At 37.2% G+C, this 23,620-nt stretch overlaps 2 protein-coding genes across 3 annotated transcripts in view; both read left to right on the top strand.

Moving 5' to 3' along the window:
- The window catches only part of golga4 (golgin A4), a 45,837-nt gene extending 44,492 nt beyond the window's left edge, over positions 1-1,345 (top strand). For both annotated transcript variants that reach the window (XM_088351037.1, XM_088351036.1), the window contains exon 25: positions 844-1,345. In XM_088351037.1, coding sequence (XP_088207163.1) covers positions 844-861 — 18 coding nt within the window. In that variant the 3' untranslated portion in view covers positions 862-1,345. The remainder of the gene's footprint in view (positions 1-843) is intronic.
- Positions 1,346-3,736: 2,391 nt separating this feature from the next.
- itga9 (integrin, alpha 9) overlaps positions 3,737-23,620 on the top strand; it is an 87,340-nt gene continuing 67,456 nt past the window's right edge. The window contains exons 1-10 of the mRNA XM_088351446.1: positions 3,737-4,098; positions 4,193-4,320; positions 8,772-8,878; positions 14,315-14,438; positions 15,663-15,730; positions 19,270-19,399; positions 19,462-19,547; positions 19,644-19,706; positions 21,166-21,303; positions 22,555-22,660. Of these exons, the coding sequence (XP_088207572.1) occupies positions 3,926-4,098; positions 4,193-4,320; positions 8,772-8,878; positions 14,315-14,438; positions 15,663-15,730; positions 19,270-19,399; positions 19,462-19,547; positions 19,644-19,706; positions 21,166-21,303; positions 22,555-22,660 (1,123 nt within the window). The 5' untranslated portion in view covers positions 3,737-3,925. The remainder of the gene's footprint in view (positions 4,099-4,192; positions 4,321-8,771; positions 8,879-14,314; positions 14,439-15,662; positions 15,731-19,269; positions 19,400-19,461; positions 19,548-19,643; positions 19,707-21,165; positions 21,304-22,554; positions 22,661-23,620) is intronic.

Below are 23,620 nucleotides of genomic sequence, written 5' to 3'. Positions count from 1 at the left end.
AGTAGTAAACATTAGCTGGAGATCAGCTAGCAGCTAACAAAAATATGGAAGCAGAAGGATACGTGAATTGAGAAAATGTCTTGTTGGTAAAAACTTGGCGGAGTTTCCGTTTAAAACTGTAGAAAGTATTGTATTTTTGTATATTTTTCTTTTTTTTTTCTTTTCAAGCATATTACAACAGACATAAAATCACAAAATAAACAAATCACCTGGAAAAAGTTGGCTCTAGTGTGTTAGCATGTAAACATTAGCCAAAACACGGCCAACAAAAACTTGAAAGCAAAGGGCTGCACAAACTCAAGGTAAGGTCTATTTGGTAAAAGCTTGCCAGAACTCCCCTTATTAAACTGAAGCTAATTAAATCTGTAGTGTTAGCATGTAAACATTAGCCAAAGTCGAGCTAGCAGCTAACAAAAATATCGAAGCAAAGGGACACACAAACTTAGGACAAAATGTCTTGTTGTAGCCCCTGTTTTGACCTCCATTTTCCCCCTTCTAATGTGAAAACTGAAAAATAAGCTGCAGTGTTGTGCACTAACTCTGCCCTCAATGAAAGCCAGCTTCGAACGTCTCGCTTCACTTTTGAATTCACGTAATCACATTGTTCTTTCTGAAATGTTTTTTGTTCTTGTTCCATTTTTTTCCTTTTGGCTCAAACATTTAAGTCTTCATTAGATATTCACCATGAAGTGCTATGTCTAATCTTGTCGCATACAATAGTTCACAAAGTTGATATAAATGGCGATAAAGGCAAATCCACTCAAACCAAAAATGCACTTTCAATTATTTTGTGTGCTGAAAATTCCATGCATACCTAATACATATATATTTGTTTCCTTGCAGCATTGGTTGAGTGTATAATGCTTTGAGATGAAAATCCTACTACTGCTGCTGCTTCTGAAGAGAACTACTGCCACGGATTTGCTTCCTTCTTTCTACTTAATGTATTTGGGCTTGCGTGTGAATGCAGCACACTGAGATTTTAGTGTGATGTGAATGGTCGGGAATGTGTGAGTAACACTACAATTACAAGGGAATTCAAATCTTCCATAAATCAGCGTTTTATTTGAGAAGAACTCGAGGTAAGCTTTTTATTCTTTGTGTTTATACAGGTTGTGTGCAATAAACGGTACTGTTATCACATATCGGTCGATTTTTATAAGTTTTTCTCGTGCCGTGCTGTCGTCCGGTTGGCTTCCTCCGCGAAACTGTAATCGACATATTTTAGTTGACTACTTATTTCTTCTATTGCGTCCCATTTGTCATTTGACTGTACCATAGAGTTCAATATAACTTGCTATTTGTTTTCTGTATAACAAATTAAATCTTATTTACTGAAAACTTTCTTTGCCTCGCTCGTCTCTTCTGGAGAAAATCCATAACAAACTTTTTTTTTCCGACTTGAAGGACCCCAGAAAGAAATTTCCGAGCCTCTTTCTCAGCTGCCTTCATTGTAGGCACTCACAGCAGGGAGCAAATTTACAGCAGGATATAAATAAACCCGTAAAAGTTTTACTGCAAGCATTCACTGAAAAGAATGAGAGCCCAACACTTGGATATTATTCAGGGCTAATTTCCTTTTAGTGAGACAGGAATGCATGTTTCTCATTGTTTTTTTCATAAGGCAGTGAAACCTGGTTTATCGCTGGGATTATCTTCCAAAAAGAACCTGTTATAGGCGAAAACTGTGAAATGGAACCCTTTATTTTTTATTATTCATATACAATAAAATACCCCATTATACATTGAAGCCAAAGAAGAAACCCTATAATTGCTCAAACTTTTGTTCAACAAATAAAAGTACTGTATTAGTTTATTTTTATTTATTTTACAAAATATTACTATACTGTCATAAACATTTTTATCATGAATATGAACTGAGTGTTGAGACCATCAGAATGCAGACCACAAAGCATGTTGCACCACTGAAAAGTGAACTACATTTTGGCGAGGGGTCACTGTACATAAAATCATGTATTTTAGTCCAGTATTCAGAATGTGTGGTTGTGTTTTAAACAAATCATTGTTTTTTTGTTGTTACGTCTTTAAGATGCCTCTCTTCTATTAATCAACAACATATAGATCGCTGTCTGCAATCTGTATGTAAAGGCATAATGAAAATGTCAATGTGTTATTGGCTGAACAACCTCCCACAATGCCTCTCTTTACGCCAGAATCTCATAGGTTTTGCATATTGGCAATACAATGCTGTATTTTACATTCTGTGTTTTATTTATTACGGACCCCAAACACCGAGTGATGCTAAAAAGAGAAACAGAAACATAACCATGGGAAAAAAAGTTGCAATGATCAAGAAATACAAAGAAGGCCCGTACAAGGAATATGGCTGTCACCAATCAACAATCAGGATGACTGCCATGGAAATCTTCTAAGGAAATAAAAATCTTTGCAGTAAACTTTTTAAAAATCGGTTGCTATTTGAATCCACTGTCTCCTCCCCCTTTGCATCCACCCGCTACACTACACGACCAGCTCATGTCACGTCACACCAAAGGTAAATGTCCTTTTTCCTTTACATGTGTGTTTTTTTTCCTAAGCCTAGTTTCCCTGATCTGAGACCATCATGGGATCATTGCGCATTTTATGTTTTTGCATTCTTGTATACGTGTGAATGTGTATTCTTGCTTTTCCGTATGAATTTTCAAAAGACAAGCCATTCCTGTGTATTTTCAACTCCTAACTCACTCAGGTAGCAAGGCAATGCACAGAGGTAAACGTATATTTATTAATAAATATTACAGTGTTTGCATCATTTTTAAATCATTTTAGAGAAAGAACAGACATGTTTAATGGTGACCTTTGGCTGGGCTGTCAAGCGTTAAACTGATACATACTACAGACTTTTAAAACAGATTTTAAATCCTTGGGCTGGGATTGAACTATCTACCTCCTAATCTCAGGACAGATACTACCCTATCACAGAGATAAGCAACCTTTTTGAAGCTGAAAGTTATCTTTTTTGTCACTGATTAGTGTGAAGGGCTACTAGTTTGAGATTCATTTCTAAACTAACAATTTAGTTTGTTACTATGTTATAACTTCAAGAGTACCAGTTGTTTTGACTTGAACTAGGTTTAAAATGGGCTCAATTGACCACTGAAAGTTGGTCATAAAATTTCCTAGAAAATCACAAATACCAATCACATCACTTTTCAGAATCCGTCTGTGGACCACTTAGGTGTTTCTGTGGGATACCTGGTGCCCGCGGGCACCACTTTAAGGACCCCATTCTACCACAACGTCACCGAGCTGGTAAATATTGTGCAATTGTATTTTATTTCCTTAATACAAATAAGCAAACGTTTTTAGGGTGTTAGAAAAAATACCAAAAACTGAATCCATTCAGTCATATTGAATGCTTATTAATTCTGCATAAAACATTTTAATCTTAAATTGCAGTTATTTCTTTTTAGGTTCAAAATAGGTCACTTTGTAACCGCTAGAGGGCAGCACTGCGCCCTCAACTCCCCGCCCAAGAAAAAGATTAAAGTTGAAGAAAATGTAACGCTACATATTCTTCTCGGTTATCTTACAAAACAAAACTATTCGCGACGTAAAACTGCCAGTTTCACCGGGAATTGAGTCTTTTATTTTGTCAAGCCATTCACCACTTCCTGTCCCGCCTCTGATATTTCACGTGAGTTTGACTTGGGGATAACGGCGCTTACCTCTCAGTTGCCAGAACTTTTATCAGATGGCGAGAATGGAGAGAAGCTGACGCACCGTTTTTCTGTGGACTCTTAAACCCTATTTTGGAAACTTTACCCTCCTTTTGCCATGTTTTCAACTTGTCTACTACGATAAAAGAGAAAAAACTCGCTTTAGTTTGGAAACTTTTTCCTTGTTTTCCCTATTAAGACCCGTTTTCCCCCCCTGCGTAATTACGCACGAGACTTAAAAGGGAATGGCTCCTCGGCGAAAGCAAAAAACGGGAATACCATTTTTTCACGCGTGTTTTTGTTTTTCTGTGGTTTTCTCTTATAATATCGACCTGGATCATCCTTTGGTGTTCCGTGGACCTAATTCTAGTTTTTTTGGATACTCCGTGTTGGAGCATTATGATGACAACACGCACTGGTGAGTCCAAATTCTCCTTTTTTTTTGAAACAACTTAATGAAGTCACGTGTGTGTTTGTTTTTGTTTTTTCCCCTCAACATATGGTGCGTTCAGGGTCATAGTGGGGGCACCCAGGGCCAACTCGTCCTACAGTACTTCCATGCACGCGCCCGGTGCCGTCTTCAAGTGCAGAGTCCACAGCAATCCGGAGCGCCGTTGCATAGAAATGGATTTGGGAAGAGGTTGGTTCCACTTTGCAGCATCCACACTACGTTTCTATACAGTACTACCCCGGGATGCGACATGAATACGTTCTGAGGTGGGGGTTGAGAAGGGAAATGAATTTGTAGCGGGGCATAGAAACCAATGGTGATTGGTCAATGCATTCCGTAGCCCAGGTAAAAAAAATTAAAATAACCAAATATTGTATTGTAAGGACTCATGTGTGATATATGTGTAAATGATTAAATAAATAATAGATATGAATGTGAAGAATTAATGCAATTTTATTCACCTTTGGTGTGACCTGACTTGAGCGGGTCGAGTGTAGTCGCGGGTGGATGCAAAAGGGGGAGGAGACAGCAGATTCGACTTAAAATTGATTTTTTTTTTAACATCCAGGATTGGCAAGCTCTTGGAAGATTTCCTTAACAATTTTCCCAATCATCGATTGGTTTTGGACATATTCCCAAGCGAGGGGAATAATGCGTGGGCTTTCTTCGTATGTCTTGAGAATCCCAAGCTTTGTTTCCATTGTTAGCATATTTTTGCTTCTACCTTTAACCATCGCTGCGAGCCTTTGGATCAATGAATAAGAACTTAAGTATTGTATTGCAGAAACTTGCAAAGTCTTTAGGAATATTCATTCCCATGATGCCGTGATGCAAACCAATAGCAGACCAGCATCTTATATGACGTCGTCCAACAGCAGACAGGTATCTTGGAGACCTAACTTCACATACGCAAGGATCTCAAAGTTTGGATTTAATAAATTTTTGACCACACAACATATGCTATTGTTAATGTAATATAGTGGGGCAAATGCCATAAACAGGCACACTCTAAATGAATAATGCCATAAGGTGGGGATACTGTATCCCGGGGTGTACTGTACTGTGATCATCAATATTTTTTATGTGATGTGACAATTTTTTTCAGCTTTTATATTAAATGTGGATTTGAAAAAGTATATATAATTATCTACATAATACAATTTTGGGGGGAATCTGGTTTACATTTTGCAGAGTTGATGGTGTTCTAAAAAAATGTTAAAAATGATATGATTATTTGTACTTGTTTTTGTTTTCAAAACTATCTGATGGGGCTGACATTTTTGTTGCTTTTCATTATTTTTTAAATTTACAAGTAATAATTTAACTTCATTTTACTTTATTTATTTTATGTATTTCATTATATTATAAATATTTAATATATTTTATGTGATATTGCGAATTTAAAGATATTATTTTTTCTTTTTTTCAGTCAGATATAAAAATAATCTTTTAAAACAGAAACAGTATTTCTTGATGGGGAAAAATGTAATATTTCTGTTGTATGGATGTTGGGAACATATTTTATAAAAATTTATTATTTTTGACTATATTTTATATATTTGTAAATAATCTGGTATTACATGTGTGCATTTAAAGCATTTCATTTTTTGTATCATATTTATATTCTTAATTTTTCTTATGTTATATTTATTCAATGTAGAGATCATTTTAATGTTTTTTCTTCTATTTTCTTAAATTGGAGTAAAAAAGCTAATTTTATGTATAATACATAAAAGATAAAATCTTTTAAAATAACATAATAGGGAAATATTATTTCCTTATTTTTGAAGAGGTTGTAAATATATTTTCTAGAAAGTAAACAATCGTATTTTTTAAAAAAACAAAGCAGTTTTCTCACTAAGATTCATTCATTTGATAGTACTTATAGTTTACTTTTATGAAAGTGTTTTTAACGTGAATATCCCTTCTGAAATCGGCTTCAAAAAGTTTCCTCTGAAGTGCCGACACGTGAGAAGCACTTTTCTGAAACATCTGTTTTGTCTTATCAGAACAATACAACCCTTCACTCACTTTTCTGTAGTACAGTTACTTCACCTGCAGTTTGCACGAGATGAGTCTCCCGTGAATCGATTTTCTTAACGCTTCCCCCGATAAATCAGATTTTTATTCCCTGCGCTGATAAAAAAAAAAATCGGAGCTCTCTCTCGTTTTGTGTTTAAAAAGGGTGTTGACTTTCTCAGCGTGACACAAAAAACACATGCAGGAAGTACCCTCTTTGTCACACCGCCCCAGTGTGAAGAAATCTTGTTTTTTTGAGGGAAAAAAAACGACTCCAAAATGTAGTGAAATAAGTAAGATAAAAAATGCAAATAAAATAAAACAAAAAATAAATAAAAAACAACAAAATGAGTTGCCAAAATCGGCGCAGTGGTTAGCACGTGGGCGGCACGGTTCTGAGGTCATGAGATCGAACCTCCTGTGTGGAGTTTGCATGTTCTCCCTCTGCTTGCGTGGGTTTCCTCCGGGCACATGCCAAAGAACATGCATGTCAGGTTCATTGGCTGGTCCAAAATGTCCCTAGGTGTGAATGACCGAGCGAATTGTCTGTCCCTGTGTGGCCTGTGACTAGCTGGCAACCAGTTCAGGGTGTCCACTGCCCGAAGATAGCTGGGATGGGCTCCAACACCCCCCGCGACCCTACTGAGGATAAGCGGTACAGATAATGGATGGATATAGATATATATATATATATATATATATATATATGGGCAGCACGGCGGCGCAGTGGTTAGCGCGTGTGCGGCACAGTTCTGAGGTCGTGGGAACCTCCTGCGTGGGTTCAAATCCAGCTACCTGCCTTACTGTGTGGAGTTTGTATGTTCTCCCCGTGCTTGCGTGGGTTTCCTCCGGGCACTCCGGTTTCCTCCCACATTCCAAAAACATGTATTTCAGGTGAATTGGCCGGTCCAAATTGTCCCTAGGTGTGAATGAGTGAGTTGTCTGTCCCTGTGTGCCCTGCAATTGGCTGGCAACCAGTTCAGGGTTTCCTCTGCCCATGGCCCGGAGATGGCTGGGATGGGCTACAGAATGAAGACCTCCCAAAGCGCTTTACAATGTGCTTCACACTTACCCATTTACACACACACTCGCACACCAATAGGGAGTCAGCCATGCAAGGCGCCTACCTGCTTATTATATACATATATATACAGTATATACATATATATATATATATATATATATATATATATATATATATATATATATCCATCCATCCATTAGCTGCACCGCTTATCTTCAGTAGGGTTGCGAGGTGCTGGAGCCCATCCCAGCCATTTTCGGGCAGGGGACACCCTGAACTGGTTGCAGGGCACACAGAGACAGGCAACTCACTCGCTCGCTCATCCACACCTAGGGACAATTTCAACCGGCCAATTAACATGAAACGCACGTTTTTTGAATGTGGGAGGAAACCGGAGTGCCCGGAAGAAACCCACGCAAGCACGGGGAGAACATGCAAACTCCGCACAGGAAGGTTGGTAGCTGGATTTGAACCCATGATCTCAGAACTGTGCTGCTAACCACCGCGCCGCTGTGCTGCCCTAATATATATGTATATATATAATTGGGGAGGAGTTAAAAAAAACGATTCCTTTTAAAAATATATTAATATTTTATTTCATCTCATGCAGAAATATTCTTTTTGCATTTTTTTAAACATTAACATTGTTTTATTTATATGTGGTGGGAGGAGGAATAGAAAAAATAGAGTAAACTATAAATTCTCATCTCATCTCATCAGCCGTACCGCTTATCCTCATTAGGGTCACGGGGGGGCTGGAGCCCATCCCAGCCATCTCCGGGCAGTGGGCAGGGGACACCCTGAACTGGTTGCCAGCCAATCGCAGGGCACACAGGGACAGACAACTCATTCGCTCATTCACACCTAGGGACAATTTGGACCGGCCAATTCACCTGAAATGCATGTTTTTGGAATGTGGGAGAAAACCGGAGTGCCCGGAGGAAACCCACGCAAGCACGGGGAGAACATACAAACTCCGCACAGGAAGTCTGGAGCTGGATTTGAACCCACGACAGGTTCCCATGACATGAACTGTGCCGCACAAGCGCTAACCACTGCGCCGCCGTGCTGCCCACTATAAATTCTATTTATTTTAATACTAAAATATTGTAGTGCAGCATTTTCTTCTCCCCAAAAAAGATGATTAAAAGTTGGAGTTGGGGGAATTAATATACCTCTTATGTGGCCCTTTCTCTAAGTCGCTTATTTTCCTCATGCTAAGGTTATTGAGTTTTTCCTTGCCCGCATGCTGGTTTCAGATCAGGGGTTTGTGTATTTGTGGGCTATGCAGTCCTTTGAGACATTTTGTGATTAAGGGCGTCACAAATAAATGGGACTTGACTTGAATAACATTCTTTTTAGCATAATCTTTTCAGGTTCTATTCATTTGCATAGTCCCGAATTACAAAGTCTTTTTTTAATTTAGTTTCTGCAGCTCTACACTGTCATAAACAGCTTTTTGTGCAGCTACCTAGCGATTTGACACAAACACAGTTTTCCTGATTTGGAAACATCGGGGTGTTGTTCGCAAAACTCTTCTTCTCGGGCATTTTTTTGGGGGGGGAGATGTGACCAAAAATTGTAATTGTTCTGTCAGGAAACAAGCGCCGAGAACCTTGCGGCAAGACGTGCCAAGCGGACCGAGATGACGAGTGGATGGGAGTCAGCCTGGCCCGCCAGAACCGGGCCAACGGCAAAATTCTGGTCAGTCCCTCAAAGAGGTTCTTTGCCCGATTACAACCGACATCATTGTCTAAAAAGAGCTTGTGGTTTTGCTCCGTTTTGGCCTATTTTTCCTCATTAGGACAACAGTTGACTTCTTGTAGTTGCTCGTTACACGCCCAGGGCGGTATTGGTTTATTTTTATTTATATACAGCAGCATTAGTGCTTTTATTATGTAGTGTATACGTAATTACAGTAAAAAAAGAAAAATGAGATTTGGTGGGGACATTTTACAAATTCAAATTTATTTCAATTAAGTAAAATTTTAACTTGGCTATCTTTACGAATTTCTTCATCAGTGGGACATTTTGACAATTAAACATGGCTTTGGCCACTCCCACAGTAGTACAATCCCTCCTTTGATAAAGATAAGCTACTTTTTTCAATAAATATACATCGGCTCTGTCGCCAATTTCTTATTGTGTGCAGGGCACAGGGTAAAACATCGAGCTTCAGTTCCCTTTCGGTTTTATCAAAGTCATGGTCCAGTTGTCAGAGTTCCCTTTAATCCTTAAGTGAAATGAAATGAAATGATCTGCATTATATAGCGCTTTTCAAGTCAATGACTTCCCAAAGCGCTTTACATTGTGCTTCACATTTCCTAATAGCGGCCGTGATCTGTGCAGCCATGTAAGGCGCTAACCTGCTTATTGGGGGTATTGGGGGTTCAGTGTCTTACCCAAGGACACTTCGACATGTAACACGGACAAGCCGGGATTTGAACTGGGATCCCTTGATCCCAAGACGAGCGCTCTAACTCCTGAGCTACTCCTGTCCCGAGTCAATGCAATGTTGTCTGTTACCGTGGTAGCTATCATTTACAACAACAGAACAAAATTACTTCTCATGTCCTTTGTCCCAATGTGGCCCACAGTATAGCAAAGAAGTGGACAACCTGGTCGTCGAGGGTTGCAAGTATTGCAATGTTTGGTAGTTTCTCTTCTCTAACTCAGCTGATTGAAATGATCAGGTCATTATCAAGCTGTGCAGGAGCTTAATAACAATCTTAGTGATTTGAATCACCAATATTAGAGCAGAGAAACTAAACATCCAGCCCTTGAGGACCAGGTTTGTCCACCCCTAGTGTGGAGTATTGAACCTATGCCAGGAATCCAAACACTTTTTACCAGCTTCACACAGGACATCAAAAACTGCCTGTCCACGGATTCTTGGAGTAACAATTCCTGTTATTGACAGAGCTTCAAGATGCACATATGCTCTCCCAACAAACTTTTAAACAATAAAACCCAGAACAACGGGATCTCCAGTTTAATCAGGGAAAAAAACATTATATATAATATATATATATATAATATAGATAGATTCAAATCACAGAATATTTTTGATGTAATCAATATTACAAGCTCTCCTTGTGTGTATGTGGTACAAAATTAGGCAGCATCTTAGATACTAATAGAATACTCCACTGAATCAAGATTAGCGTCCAAGCTCCACTTTAATCCAAAACAGCGTATAACCAAAATGTATAATGAAAATACTGTGAGCCTAACATCACACCAACAAACGATTGACAAAATCCACAAAGCAATCATCAAATTATGACGTACAAACGAAATATCTATTTACAAAAGGATATCTTAAAGACGATAGGTTCAAAGACACAACCAATGAAGCAGATGGTTGTTGATGGTGATAATATCATGTGTCAATGAGGACTTTTAAATAGACAAAACCAAAATGATTCTCCATGTGATGTCATTTCCTGTCTTAGAGTATCCTTCAAAATAAATATGGAAAACAAACTACTTTGAAGTAACCTTTCCTGGGGGCAGAACAATTCTTTTGTCCTGATTTTTTGACTGCAGCATCATAATTCTCCTCAATCCTAGGTGTATCATGTTCATGCGCTACAAAATGCATATTTACACAACGCGTGCCAGATACATCTTTTCCTTGAGCGCAGTAGTAAATAGGTGCTAATATTCATAATCTAGCTGACGGTGGTAGTTGCCACCTTGACTGGTCCCAGGGTCTGAAACCACCTAATCTAGACAAGCTATAGTATTCACTTATTTTGTTTATTAATCACATGGTATTTAAGCGAGTTTTTGTGAGTGCGAACCCTTTCTGGTGGTCTTTGATGAAACTCCAAGCTCCTCTTGGGTGGCAAAGGAATCGCCAGTCAAGCAGGACAGGATAAAAGCACGTTTCTAAATCATGATGACTCGTTTCGATTTACTGTAAATACTCTTGGACTCCAACACACTTCCTCCTCGGGGGGATAAATGACCCAAATTTCCGGGTCTCTTTTAAACTCGTTGGCCTTTTGGGTATTTTATCCATGCTGACATGAAATATTCGCCATTAATTTGGTGTCATGGTCTTATTCCTGGCTTTAGGTTACTCGAATTTTTGTGAGAATAGTCAAGTCATGTTCATTTGTGACGGCCTTAATCACGAGGAGTCTCAAAGTGATGCATGGACACAGATTATTGCAAACTACAGACTATTAGTACACCATCCCCGATGTAAAACCTACATGAGGGAAAGGAAAATCTCAAAAAGCTCAACATGAATAAAATGAAAAAACCTTGAGAAGGGACCGCACATGAAGTAATCCCCTGAAAAGGTATAGGATACACATACAGTGGGAAACAGCTGTCGGACAGATGTTTTTTTTTTCTCACTCTCTCACTGACGGTAATTTGCAGCGTCATTTACAATGCTTCTGTTTCCGGTTATTAGATTGCCGCTTTTGGTTTATAATGTTATAAAAACGGGAACGAAAAAGGTACATCTACATTAACTACATCTATTTTACAAACAGCATGTAGCATGGTTTATACATTTAAATGGGATAGGAAGAAGTATGAATACTTATCTATTCTTACCTGTTGAAATAATACAATATATATCAATAGAGTGCTTATTTATTCATTGCATTGTTGTGGAAAATGTAAACGATAAAATAAATAAGTTAAAAAAAAAAGCTACTTAATCAAAATATCAAAGGATAACAAAATTAACATATGAATAATTCAATAAGCGAATAAAATACTTATCTGATATTAAAGTTTTAAACCTCTTAACAGCAAATGATGCAGAGAGGTACAGAGGTGACACGACCAAATTGTCAATTTACAGGAAAAATGGTGTGTAACAAGGATTATAAATGCTTACAACTTTTCTAACAAGCTAAGCTCTCCAGTGCCTCACATGCATTATGGTAAGGTAGATAGAGACACGACCAAGTTTCACTACTACTTCAATAGAAAATCTGGATTCATTCTAATAAGGAACAGAAATTCTTCAAATTTTTCTGACAAGCAAAGCTCTCTAGTGCCTCACATGCATTATGAAGAGTTGATGAGGAGACGCAACCAACATTGGGCTACTACTTCTGAAGAAAAAAATAAGCTGTCTGATGCATCACACACATTATGAAGAAGTAGAGGAGACAGAACCGAGCAGTGCTTACCGTTCTACAGAAAATCCAAATCTACTATAATGACGAATACAAACACTTAGAATCTTTCTAACAAGCCAAACTCTCCAGTGCCTCGCCACCATCATGAGGATGTAGAGGGGAAACGTGATCAATTTGGGCTACTAATTCTATAAAAAAAAATGGAATACATTCTAATGAGAAGCAAAAATGCTTAGAATATGTCAAACAATCCAGGATTTTTGGTGCCGTGCGCACATCAAGACAAATTAGAGAGGAGACACGACCAAGTTGCGCTACTATCCTTAGAAACTCAAAATATATTCTAAAAGGGGACAGAAATGTTTAGAATCATTTTAACAAGCCAGGCTCTCAATTCTCACATGAATATGAAGTAGTAGAGAGGGGACACAACCAGAGTATATTCTGATAAGTAGCATAAATGCCTAGAATATGTCCAACAATCGAAGCTCTCTGGTGCCTCATGCACATTAAGAAGAGTTAGAAATGAGACACGACAATCAAAATATATTCTAAAAAGGGACATAGATGCTTAGAATATTTTTAACGACCCAAGCTCCCCAGTGCCTCACATGCATTAGGAAGATTTACAGGGCCGACACGACCAAAATGTGCTACTAATTGTATAAAAAATTGGAATATATTGTAAAAGCTTAGAAAATATATGCAACAATCTCAGTTCTCTGGTGCCTTGTGCACATTATGAAGAGTCAGAGAGGAGACACGACCCGGTTGTGCTACTACTTCAAAAAATTACGATTTATTCTAAAACCAGCCAAGCTCTCCAGTGCCTCATATGACATATGAAGAAGTAGAGAGGAAACACAACCAAGTTTTGCTACTACTTTTATAGAAAATCTTAATATTCTCTAAAAAGGAAAAAAAATTGGAATATATTCTAAATGCTTAGAATATGTCCAAAAATCTCAGCTCTCTGGTGCCTTGTGCACATTATGAAGAGTCCGAGAGGAGAAACGACCCACAAGTGCTACTACAAAAATTATGATTTATTCTAAAACCAGCCAAGCTCTCCAGTGCCTCATATCACGTATGAAGAATTAGAGAGGAGACACGACCAAATTGTGCTCCTACTTAAAAAAATTACATATTCTAGAAAGGCAAATAAATGTTTAGAATCTTTCTAACCAGCCAAGATCCTCAATGCCTCACATGACATATGAAGAGGTAGAGAGGAGACACAACCTAGTTTTGCTACTACTTTTATAGAAAATCAAAATATTCTCTAAAAAGGAACATAAATGCTTAGAATCTTTCTAACGAGCCAAGCTACCTAGTGCCTCACATGCATTATGAAGATTTACAGGGCAGACACGACCAAAATGTGCTACTAATTCAATAAAAAATTGGAATATATTCTAAATGCTTAGAATATATCCAACAATCTCAGCTCTCTGGTGCCTTGTGCACATAACGAAGAGTCAAAGAGGAGACACGACCGGGTTGTGCTACTACCAAAAAAAAATTATGATTTATTCCAAAACCAGCCAAGCTCTCCAGTGCCTCACATGACATGAAGAAGTAGAGAGGAGACACAACCAAGTTTTGCTACTACTTTTATAGAAAATCAAAATGTTCTCTAAAAAGGAACGTAAATGCTTAGAATCTTTCTAACGAACCCAGCTCCCCAGTGCCTCACCTGCATTATAAGAATCGAGAGGGGGGATGTGACCAAATTATGCTATTAATTCTATAAAAAATGCTTAGAATATGTCCTACAATCGCTCTCTTTGGTGCCTAACGCACATTGAGAAGTATTAGAGAGGAGATACGACCAAGTTTTGCCACTACCTATAGAAACTCAAAATATATTCTGAATAGAAACAAAAATGCTTTGAATCTTTATAACAAAGAGTGTCGGCTGATTGAATATTATAGCATGGCAACCGGGGACTAATTATCGTGTGTTTTTTGTTTTGTTTATATGATAACCTGGTATTCGTATTTTTTTATTTTCTTAATATTTTTTTAGGCCTGTGCCCACCGCTGGAAAAACGTCTACTACGACTCTGAGCACATCCTCCCTCACGGATACTGCTCCATTATCCCCCCCAATCTCCAAGGCAGGACGCAGCCGCTTATCCCCTGTTATGAGGGTAAAGTAGTCTTTATTTACGATTTGAAATCCATAAACGAGCTGTTAATAACATATTTTCTGCTGTTTTATTGTTTCTTGTCAAATAATACAGACAATATGTTCTTTTTTTTTCATTTTTCTAGTTAATCTTATTTTTAAAACTTTAAGTTGAATTGATGAATTCTGCCGTAAGAGATATTTTGTTTTTAATCGTTTTTTTCTAATTAAATATATATTTTATATTTTAGTGATGTTTATTGTGTTCATCAGAAAATATTATAATAAAATGCTGATTATTATTCTTATTTTACTATATTTTCCCAATAAAAAATTAGAACATCAATCCAAATGCTAGTAAATATTTTTCTTATTTTACTTTTGTTTCCTCGTTAAGAAAAATAAAATACAATACTAATATTTTTCATTTTACTTTTTTTTCTGTTAAAAAAATAAAAGAACAATGATAGTATAATTATTATATTTTGTTCTTCAGTATTTTTATGTAAATTAATCGAAACAATAACAACTAATATTCACTGTATTATTTTCTTCCTGTTTTGCTATAAATTCAACATTTTCTTTTAAAATTAGAAAATTATTTATTGAAAGTGATATCGTAAAAATATTGTAAAATGGGAAATTACAAGCAAAAAATGACGCCATATTGTTTGTAAATTTGTTGAAATAATAACATTTTGAGTAAAAGTCACCAATTTTAGAAGGCCTAAACACACATAATGGGGATTATTTAATGTTTTTTAGGACTTTTCAGCTATTCTCATTACTGAATGGTGCAATTTTATGATAATTGATTTTCCTATGTGGACCCCAAAACAATTTCTAATTGTATTTACATTTTTATGATGTGATTCATGTAAGATGCCAACATTTTATTGTATTTTTTTCAACCCACCCGACACATTTTGAGATTCGGAACCCAGAAGTGTAAAATTCTAGATTTTTTCTTCTCATCCATTTTCTCCACCACAAACGTCTGATTGTCGTATTCAACCTACCGCGTATTTTACGTTGCTCCTAGCTGAATTTTCCTTTTTTTTTTCGTAACCCGAGAAGGTCTCCCCCTTCCTTCAAAGCGAGTGGTCTCGTTGTCAGTCTCTCCCCCGGAATTCTTCGGAATTCTGGAGCAGTTCCTTGACTATGTCCATATGGAACGCCGGCAAAAGGAAAACGTTGTTCGGGGCAACACAGTGAAATCATTTGCGGTTTGTTTTTTGGTCTCCAGATTATAAACAGAAGTACGGCGAAGAGCACGGGTCCTGCCAAGCCGGCATCGCCGCCGTTTTTGCACAGGTCAGTCGCAGGGCTTGTTTGGATGTTGTGTGCTGAATTTGAATGTTTGGCTTCTTTTTCTATGGTTTCCTTCTCTGGCCACTCTTATTTCATTCTGCTTATTTTTTGTAACTTCTTACTAGGGATGCACTGACTGTTGGTTTTCGATGGAAAGGAAAAAATAACATATTTTAAAAAAAAAGCTTTCAAAAGATACACGTTTTGATGACGTCATGTCTTAGGTGAGGCGAGCGGTGTGAAGCTGGGTTTCATTTGGGGGATGAGTTTGTACACCTTATTTTTTGTTTTGGTCGATAAGGAAAATTGTAGTCGAACCGGGAGCTCTTGCAAGCTTTTACCAGCAACACAAATAATCTTAAATGCCCCTTTGTGTCCACATTTTTTGTTAGCCACTAGCTGGACTTTGTATCATGTTTACATTTCTGCACTGAATAGTATTTGTTTGGATTTGACTCATCACGAATTTTCAGTTTTAGATGAAAAGCAAAAAAAAAGAAACCTGAAAAAAAAAAGCTTTCAAAAGATCCACGTTTTGATGACATCATGCCTAGGGTGAGGCGAGCGGTGTGAAACTGGGTGTCACTCGGGGGATGAGTTTGTGCAAGCCAAGGCTGCTTATTTTTCATTTTAGTCGATAAAGAAAATGGAATCTTTGGAAAGCGTTTAGCAGTAAGACATTTTCTCGAAAATTTGTGTGTCCCTCTTCTTCCTCACCACTGCTAGCCACTAGCTGGACTTTGGTTCATGTAAGTATTTCTAAAATAACTAGAAAAATAAATACTCAAATGAGCAATATTTTTCAAGGAACTATATGTGATAAGAAATAATATTGAGTAATTAAAAAAATCTAATGAAATAAAAGATAACAAAGTATTTCTAAAAAAAATGGAAAAAGAAATACCCAAATTAGAAAAGATTTCAACAGAAGAATTATATATAATAAAAATTAATATTAAATAATTTTCAAAATAAAATAAGATAACTGTGTTTCTAAATTAACTAGAAAAATTAATACTCAAATGAGCAAACTTTTCAACAGATGAATTATATGTAATAAAAATGTATATTAAATAATTTTCAAAATAAAATACGACAAAGTATTACTAAAAAAACATTATAAAAATAAATACTCAATTGAGCAAAATTCTCCAAAAAACTGTTATAAAAAATATTATATAATTAAAAAATAAGAATAAAATAAAAATGATAAAAGTATACTAAAAAGAATTTCCAAGGAAGAACTATATGTAATAAAAGCAAATTAAATAATTTAAGAAAATTACAATTAAAGAAAAAAATACTAAAAACTATCAACGACTACACTAATGGTTGCTTCGAGTAATTGTGTTTGAGTGACACTCAACCCCCCAACAGCAGCGAGCCTTCACAGTAAAAGAATCTTTGGAATTTCTTCAAAAGACGTCCAACTGTTAAATCTCCGAGAGCTCACCGGTCGCCAGATGTTTGGCGCCTTTTTTTGTCTGAAAGAAAATGTCCATTGTGTGACTGCTGAGTCATAGGTCAGTTATTTTCGCCCATTTTATTTTGGAGGGGTGTAGCCCCCCTGACATTTTTTTCCCCAAATCATCAAACTGATCAACCTTTTTGGGGAAAATTGGGGAAAAGAAATAACCCACATTGGGTCAAAAATGCAAGTCAAGTTGGATTCGGGTATCTTTGATTGTTTTTTTTTCCCACTGTTTCCTTCTCTTTCCACTCATGTTAGCCATTCAGTTGTAGGTTATGGCTCACTGCTAGTTTTTATTGTTACTTTTAGCTCCTCTTGCTTCATACTTCAGTGTCACTCGCCTTTCACAGATGCTCATCTAAGCGAACATTACTGAGTTCTGCAACTCAGGCATTGAGTACTTTTTTGCCACTGTTTTCTTTTCGAGCCACGCATGTTGTCACTAGGATGTAGGCTATGAACGCCGCTATTGTGATTCTGCTTTGTCCTTTGGTGTCATTTGACTTCCCCAGATGCTCATGCAAACAAACGTCACTGAGTCCTGTTACTTAGGCATCTCGCCCTTTTCTCCACTGTTTTCTTTTTTAGCCACTCATATTAGCCACTTGAAGGCAAAGCAATTACTCACCACTGGCCGCTATTATGATTGTAGGCTGCCCATGCTTCCTCCACCTATCACAGCCAGTCATGCAAACTAATCTAGCTAAGTTCCATAATTCAAGAATCTTCAACTTATTTTCCTCTGTTTTCTTCTCTATCCTTTCAAGTTAGCCACTTGGCAGTAGGCTATGGCTCACCGCTAACGCCTATTGTTAGCTGCTTGTGCTTCGTCCTTCAGTGTGGCTCGTTTTCCAAAGCCAGTCATGCAAGCGAACTTCAGAGTCATGCGATTCAGGCATCTTCCACAATTTTTCCACTGTTTCCTACTTTAGCCAATTGCATTAACAACATAGTTGCAGGCTGTGGTTGAACACTAGTTGTTATTTTTATTGTTAGCAGTTTCTGCTTTCGTCCTTTGCTGTCACTCTCATTCCACAGCTGGTCATGCAAGCAAAGGTCGCTGAGTTTCATGATTCAGGCATCCTTAGCTTGTTTTTCCACAGTTTTCCTCTCTAGTCACTCACATTAGCCACTTATCCGTAGGCTATAGCTCATTGATATTTGCATTCATTACTGTTAGCTGCTTGCGCTTCATCCTTTAGTGTCACACGCCTTCCACAACTGCTCATGCAAGTGAACCTTGACTATTCCCGTGATTCCAGCATCTTTAACATTTTTCCTCACTGTTTTCTCCTCTAGCCACTCGTGTTAGCCACCTGGCTACAGGCTATTGCTAGCCGCTGTTGAGACTGTTAGCTGCTCCTGCTTCATTCTTCAGAGTCAGTTTCTCACGCAAAACAAACAGCGCTAACTCCCGTGACATGGGAGTCTGGCCCTTTTATTTCACTGTTTCCTTCTCTAACCAGTCGTATCCACAAATTCTGCTTTGCTTTTGAGATTTTTTACTAGCCTTTTTGTGAGTGTCTCATGCTAGCTGAAGTTGTCCTCTGACGCCGGCTCTGACCAACTGAGCTTTTGGCTCTTTTCAGCCACTCCGGTTGTACCGCTTGCCTTTTTTCCTTGTCTTTGGTTTGGATTTAAATCAGCTTTCATGTCCTCGTTTGAAATCCATCTTTGCTCACATAAGAAAATATCCTTCCACGCTGTCTCTTTAATATGAAGCTAACCTGGGACTCAGTGGCGTTCACATAATAAAGCTTTTTGTTTGGTCAGCTAAAAAATGTGTTCTCAGTAGAATGAACTGTTATCTTGATGTAGAGTAACTTCCAGTGATTCTTGGTTTACACACTGTCACTTTAATCCTCTCCGGATTGTTTGAGTGCAAATCCCTAAATAAGCAAAGTGTCAATTTCACACACGCTCAGAAATCCTTTACCGTTTTTCGCGGGAACAGTCTGCGGCCTCCGGTTAACCTAAATTTCACCCCAGCGACGCTTCGGTTTTTCTAGTAATCGTCGGTTGAGATAAACACATAAATGACCGTGAGAGGTGGGGGGGGTTTCATTTTCAGGAGCTGGTGGTGATGGGGGCCCCAGGGTCTTACTACTGGACCGGCACCATTAAGGTTTACAACCTGACGTCCGACACTTTCTACAGTCCAAACAAAGACGAGGTGGACTCCCACAGATACAGCTATCTGGGTAAGAATTACGATACAGTATGATGATATTTATTGAAAGTGATATCGTAAATCTGTATGCAGGTTACGCCGTGACCGCCGGACACTTCTCCTCCCCCAATGTGATCGACGTCGCTGCAGGGGCCCCACAGCACAACGGCAGCGGAAAGGTAGTGACCTCATTTTTTAGTGTGGTTATCTGCCGGCCGCTTCAAGGAAATTAAATCATGTTTTCCTTTTTTGGGGGGTTAACCCCCCCCTTTCAGGTTTATGTCTTCAAAATTGACGGCGTGTCCTTGGTGAAGAGTTTTCAAGCCTCTGGGAAAATGGTAAGGATTCGTATGTGGTTTAATGCGCACATTTGAAATGTTTTAGTTCTTTAGATTTAACATTTTTAAATCATTTAAATCCATTATATCTATTTTTTTTATTTTTATTTAAAAAAGTAAAAAATAGTGGCATTTCCGGTATATATTTAAGTTGCATGTGACAAATATTTAGCATTTTGGAAAAACAAAACCATAAAATAGGACAAATAAAATAAGCTAAATAAAGTGCTAGCCTTTCCTTTCTTTTTCAAGCATAATATAGATTTCTCTCTCTCTCTCTCTCTCTCTCTCTCTCTCTCTCTCTCTCTCTCTCTCTCTCTCTCTCTCTCTCTCTCTCTCTCTCTGTCTCTGTGTCTCTGTATATATATGTTTATTTATATATATATATATATATATATATATATATATATATATATATATATATAGTTTTTTTAATTATGGTGAAACAAAATACAACTACATAAAACAAATACTTTTTTTTTTAAAAGAAAACATTTAGATTTGAAAGATACAAAAATATTTTAGGGAAAATGACAAAAAATATATTCCCAAAACAACTGAAAATATTTAGAAAAACGTATTTTTGGAGAAAAACAGAAGTAAAATTAAGATGTAAAAATTATTTCCCAAAACACTAAAATCAATATTGAAGAAATAAAACCATACAAGTTCAATTGATTAATTTTAATTAGGGGAAACAAGTTGTGGTAAAATAGGAACAATACAATAAGCTAAATTATTTAATAGTCTTTCTTTTTAGTAGAATAAAAACGAAATTATCTGTAAACAAATTTTTATTTCTATAAACTAAAAAACAATGCAAAAACATGTTTAAAATCAGATTTTTAATTTTTTTAAACTGATTTATTTAAAAAACATTTTTTTAAACATTTTTTTCTTTAAAAAAGAATCAATAATAATAATTTCAAAGAATAGACACCCCTCCCAATTAAAAAAAACTTATTGCAAAAATTGTTATTTTTAAATGGAAAAAAAACATTCACTAAAAATGAAAGGGTCTGTTCTTTAAAACAGAAACATTTGAAAAAACTAAAAGAATTATCCTATTTTACTTTATTTTAATTAAAAAAGAAAATAAATAGGACACATATAAGGTAAATTACTTGCTAGCCTTCCTTCAAAAAAAATAAAAATATATAATATGTATTTGCCAAATGATTTTTCTTTCATAGAATCGAAAAATACTCCCCCAAAAAATATCTGTCCAATTTTTTGTGCCTGTTCTGGGTTATCTTGAAGTCACGGCAACATCATTTTCCTATTACACACCAATCGAATTTGGGTTAACTCCCCTTCCAAATATCCCTATCGCGTCAAGACACCTTGACGAGGGGAAACGTCAGAATCATTCGGACTTGTCTTTGTGTGTGTCTTTGATGAAATCCTGGGTAAATGCGTGTGCTCTGACCCAATGCTCTGTGGCTCGGCTTGGTTGCAGATGGGCTCTTACTTTGGCTCCTCATTGTGTGCAGTTGATCTGAACAAGGACGGCCTGTCAGACCTTCTGGTGGGGGCCCCCATGCATAGCCACGTACGCGATGAGGGCAGGGTCTTTGTCTACATTAGCAAAGGAAACGTAAGTTCACCTTTTTTTGCATCGTGTTCTGCAGTCTGATTGGCAAAACAGCCTTTCTGTATATTCTCTACCTGTGCGTATACTAGACCCACAAAATCACATTAATACGTTTTAAAGTTCGTATTGCAGAATTAAATTGCAGTACACTATGGGATAGAAACCTGTGCTAATTAGCTAAAGCATCCCAAACTCCCAGTATCACGGATAAAAACATTAAAATAACAAAGTAGTGTATATATTAAGTACTGTTTGTGATATGCATATGATTACATAACATTGGAAATATTAAAGAAAACTGAAATTCTATTGACCTTTGGTGTGTCATGACTTGAGCTGGTACAGTGGAGTGGCAGGTTGATGCAGGGGGGGGCGGGAGATTGAAATGAAAACGGATTTCGATACTTCCACTTGAAAGAATTTGTTGCTTAAATCTCCATGTTTGTAATGATAGTCCAAATCATCAATTGATTATAGTCTCGCTGTGCCTACTCTTTTTTGTTTCCATCGTTATTATGGTTTTGTTTCTCTCTTTAGCATCAATTGAATTCTTGGACCCGTATGGAATAAATACAGGACAATAATACTGTAATAAATTGCCATCTTTTTAATTCTTGATCATCCCAAACATAATTTCCATGGTTATTATGTTTTTTATTTCTACCCTTAGATTATGTTCAGTATAAATTAAAATACAGTATTGGATTGCCGACTTCATAGAGTACTCGGGATACAGAACTGAATAAAGAGAGGGAATGACATTGTGGGAGGTAGTGCAGCCAATAGCATATCCGTATGTTTATGATGCCATGATGCGAACCAATAGCAGACCGATATCTTAGATGACACTGTTGATTTATTCGTGTTTCTTGATAATTGTGATGGTATTTCCATGGTTATCATGACTTTTTAGCATCACTGCAAGCCTTGGGACCCACAGTATATAAATATAGTACTTACTTGCAAAGTCCTTATAAATTGACAAAAATATTTTTTTAAATTACTAAAAAGTGAAGGTGTTGCATAAAACGTAAAACAGCTTGCCAAAATTACATTACCTTTGAGTAAATTCTCTTAAATTTTCATGTTTCTCTAAAATCCATTATTGTATAACAATTGTAAACTATATAAAGGTTCTACTACACTGGTTCTTTTGGAACATAACCCCTGTAATAAACAAAGATCCACTGTATTTTCTTTTGCATGGTTAGCTTCCATATCATGTGATTTTTTTTTCTTTTTTTTTTCTTTTAGGGTGTGATGGAAGAGCAGGCAATTTTGATGGGGGATAACAGTTACAACGCCCACTTCGGAGAATACATTTCCTCGATTGGAGACATCGACGACGACGGCTACCAAGGTCAGTGTTAAAATAAGTGAACGCGTTGTGGTTCGCTGACTTGGCTGCTACCAGGGGCAGAAAAGGCCGGCACGGCTCAGGTGGCCATCAAGTGATTGCTGCATGGAGCGTGTCCCTTTTAAGACAGCTTTTGTGATAGTACAATGGAGAAAATACTCAATAATTATAAAACAATTGCAAAAAAAAACAACAATAATTTATTGACAGTTAAGTATTTAGTTATGTTGTTTCTGTAGCCAATATGGGTGGTAAATAAATTATTATAACAAAAAATGTATTGACCAATTGAATAAAAGAGCCGAGTTTATTCTTTTCAAACTGTGGAGCACCACATACGTTTTTAGATCATTATGTCAGAAAAATGGATAAAAAACATGTTTCGTTATTCTGAAGGGTGGCTACACACACTTTAGGTGAATTCTTTTTACTGTTTTGATGGTTCAATGTACCTTAATCAAGGCACAAATCCTCTTGGATTTCGTTTACTAATCGTCTTCTGAAGAAGCTTGAGTAGAACACAAAAGAATAATAAGAAAATAAAACCGAGACAACTAGTTGTTGAGAACTTAAACTGGCTCCTTTTGGGTAGACAACGTTGGCTTTATGATTACATGATTGTATTTTGATAGAATTCCCCCTTTTACGTGACAGCAATACCTAGCAACAATGAGATGTTCTGCGAAGTTCTGCTTCGATGAAGATGACAGCACAGTCTTTATGTCCTCGGCTGTAGAGCGATGAGGAATTCTGGTAGGCTTGAGACCCAGTTGGAAAGTTGACCACAGGATGCAGGGTGTTGAGGCAGAGGTTGACTGCTGGTGGCTTGAGGCTTCTCTTAGGTCCCTGGCTTTTTCCCACCGGTTTGGTCGCTAGCTTGATCAAGCTTGGCTGCTGACTTGGCAAGATTCTCTGGCTGCTTGTTGAGCTGAGACTTGGTCCGGACCGGCCAGGATTTTGATC

This window comes from Urocampus carinirostris, chromosome 13 (genome assembly GCF_059441175.1).
Source record: "Urocampus carinirostris isolate Australia breed hairy pipefish chromosome 13, RoL_Ucar_1.0, whole genome shotgun sequence".
NCBI classification, from domain to species: Eukaryota; Metazoa; Chordata; class Actinopteri; order Syngnathiformes; family Syngnathidae; genus Urocampus; species Urocampus carinirostris.
This window is presented reverse-complemented; position numbering and strand designations above follow the sequence as displayed.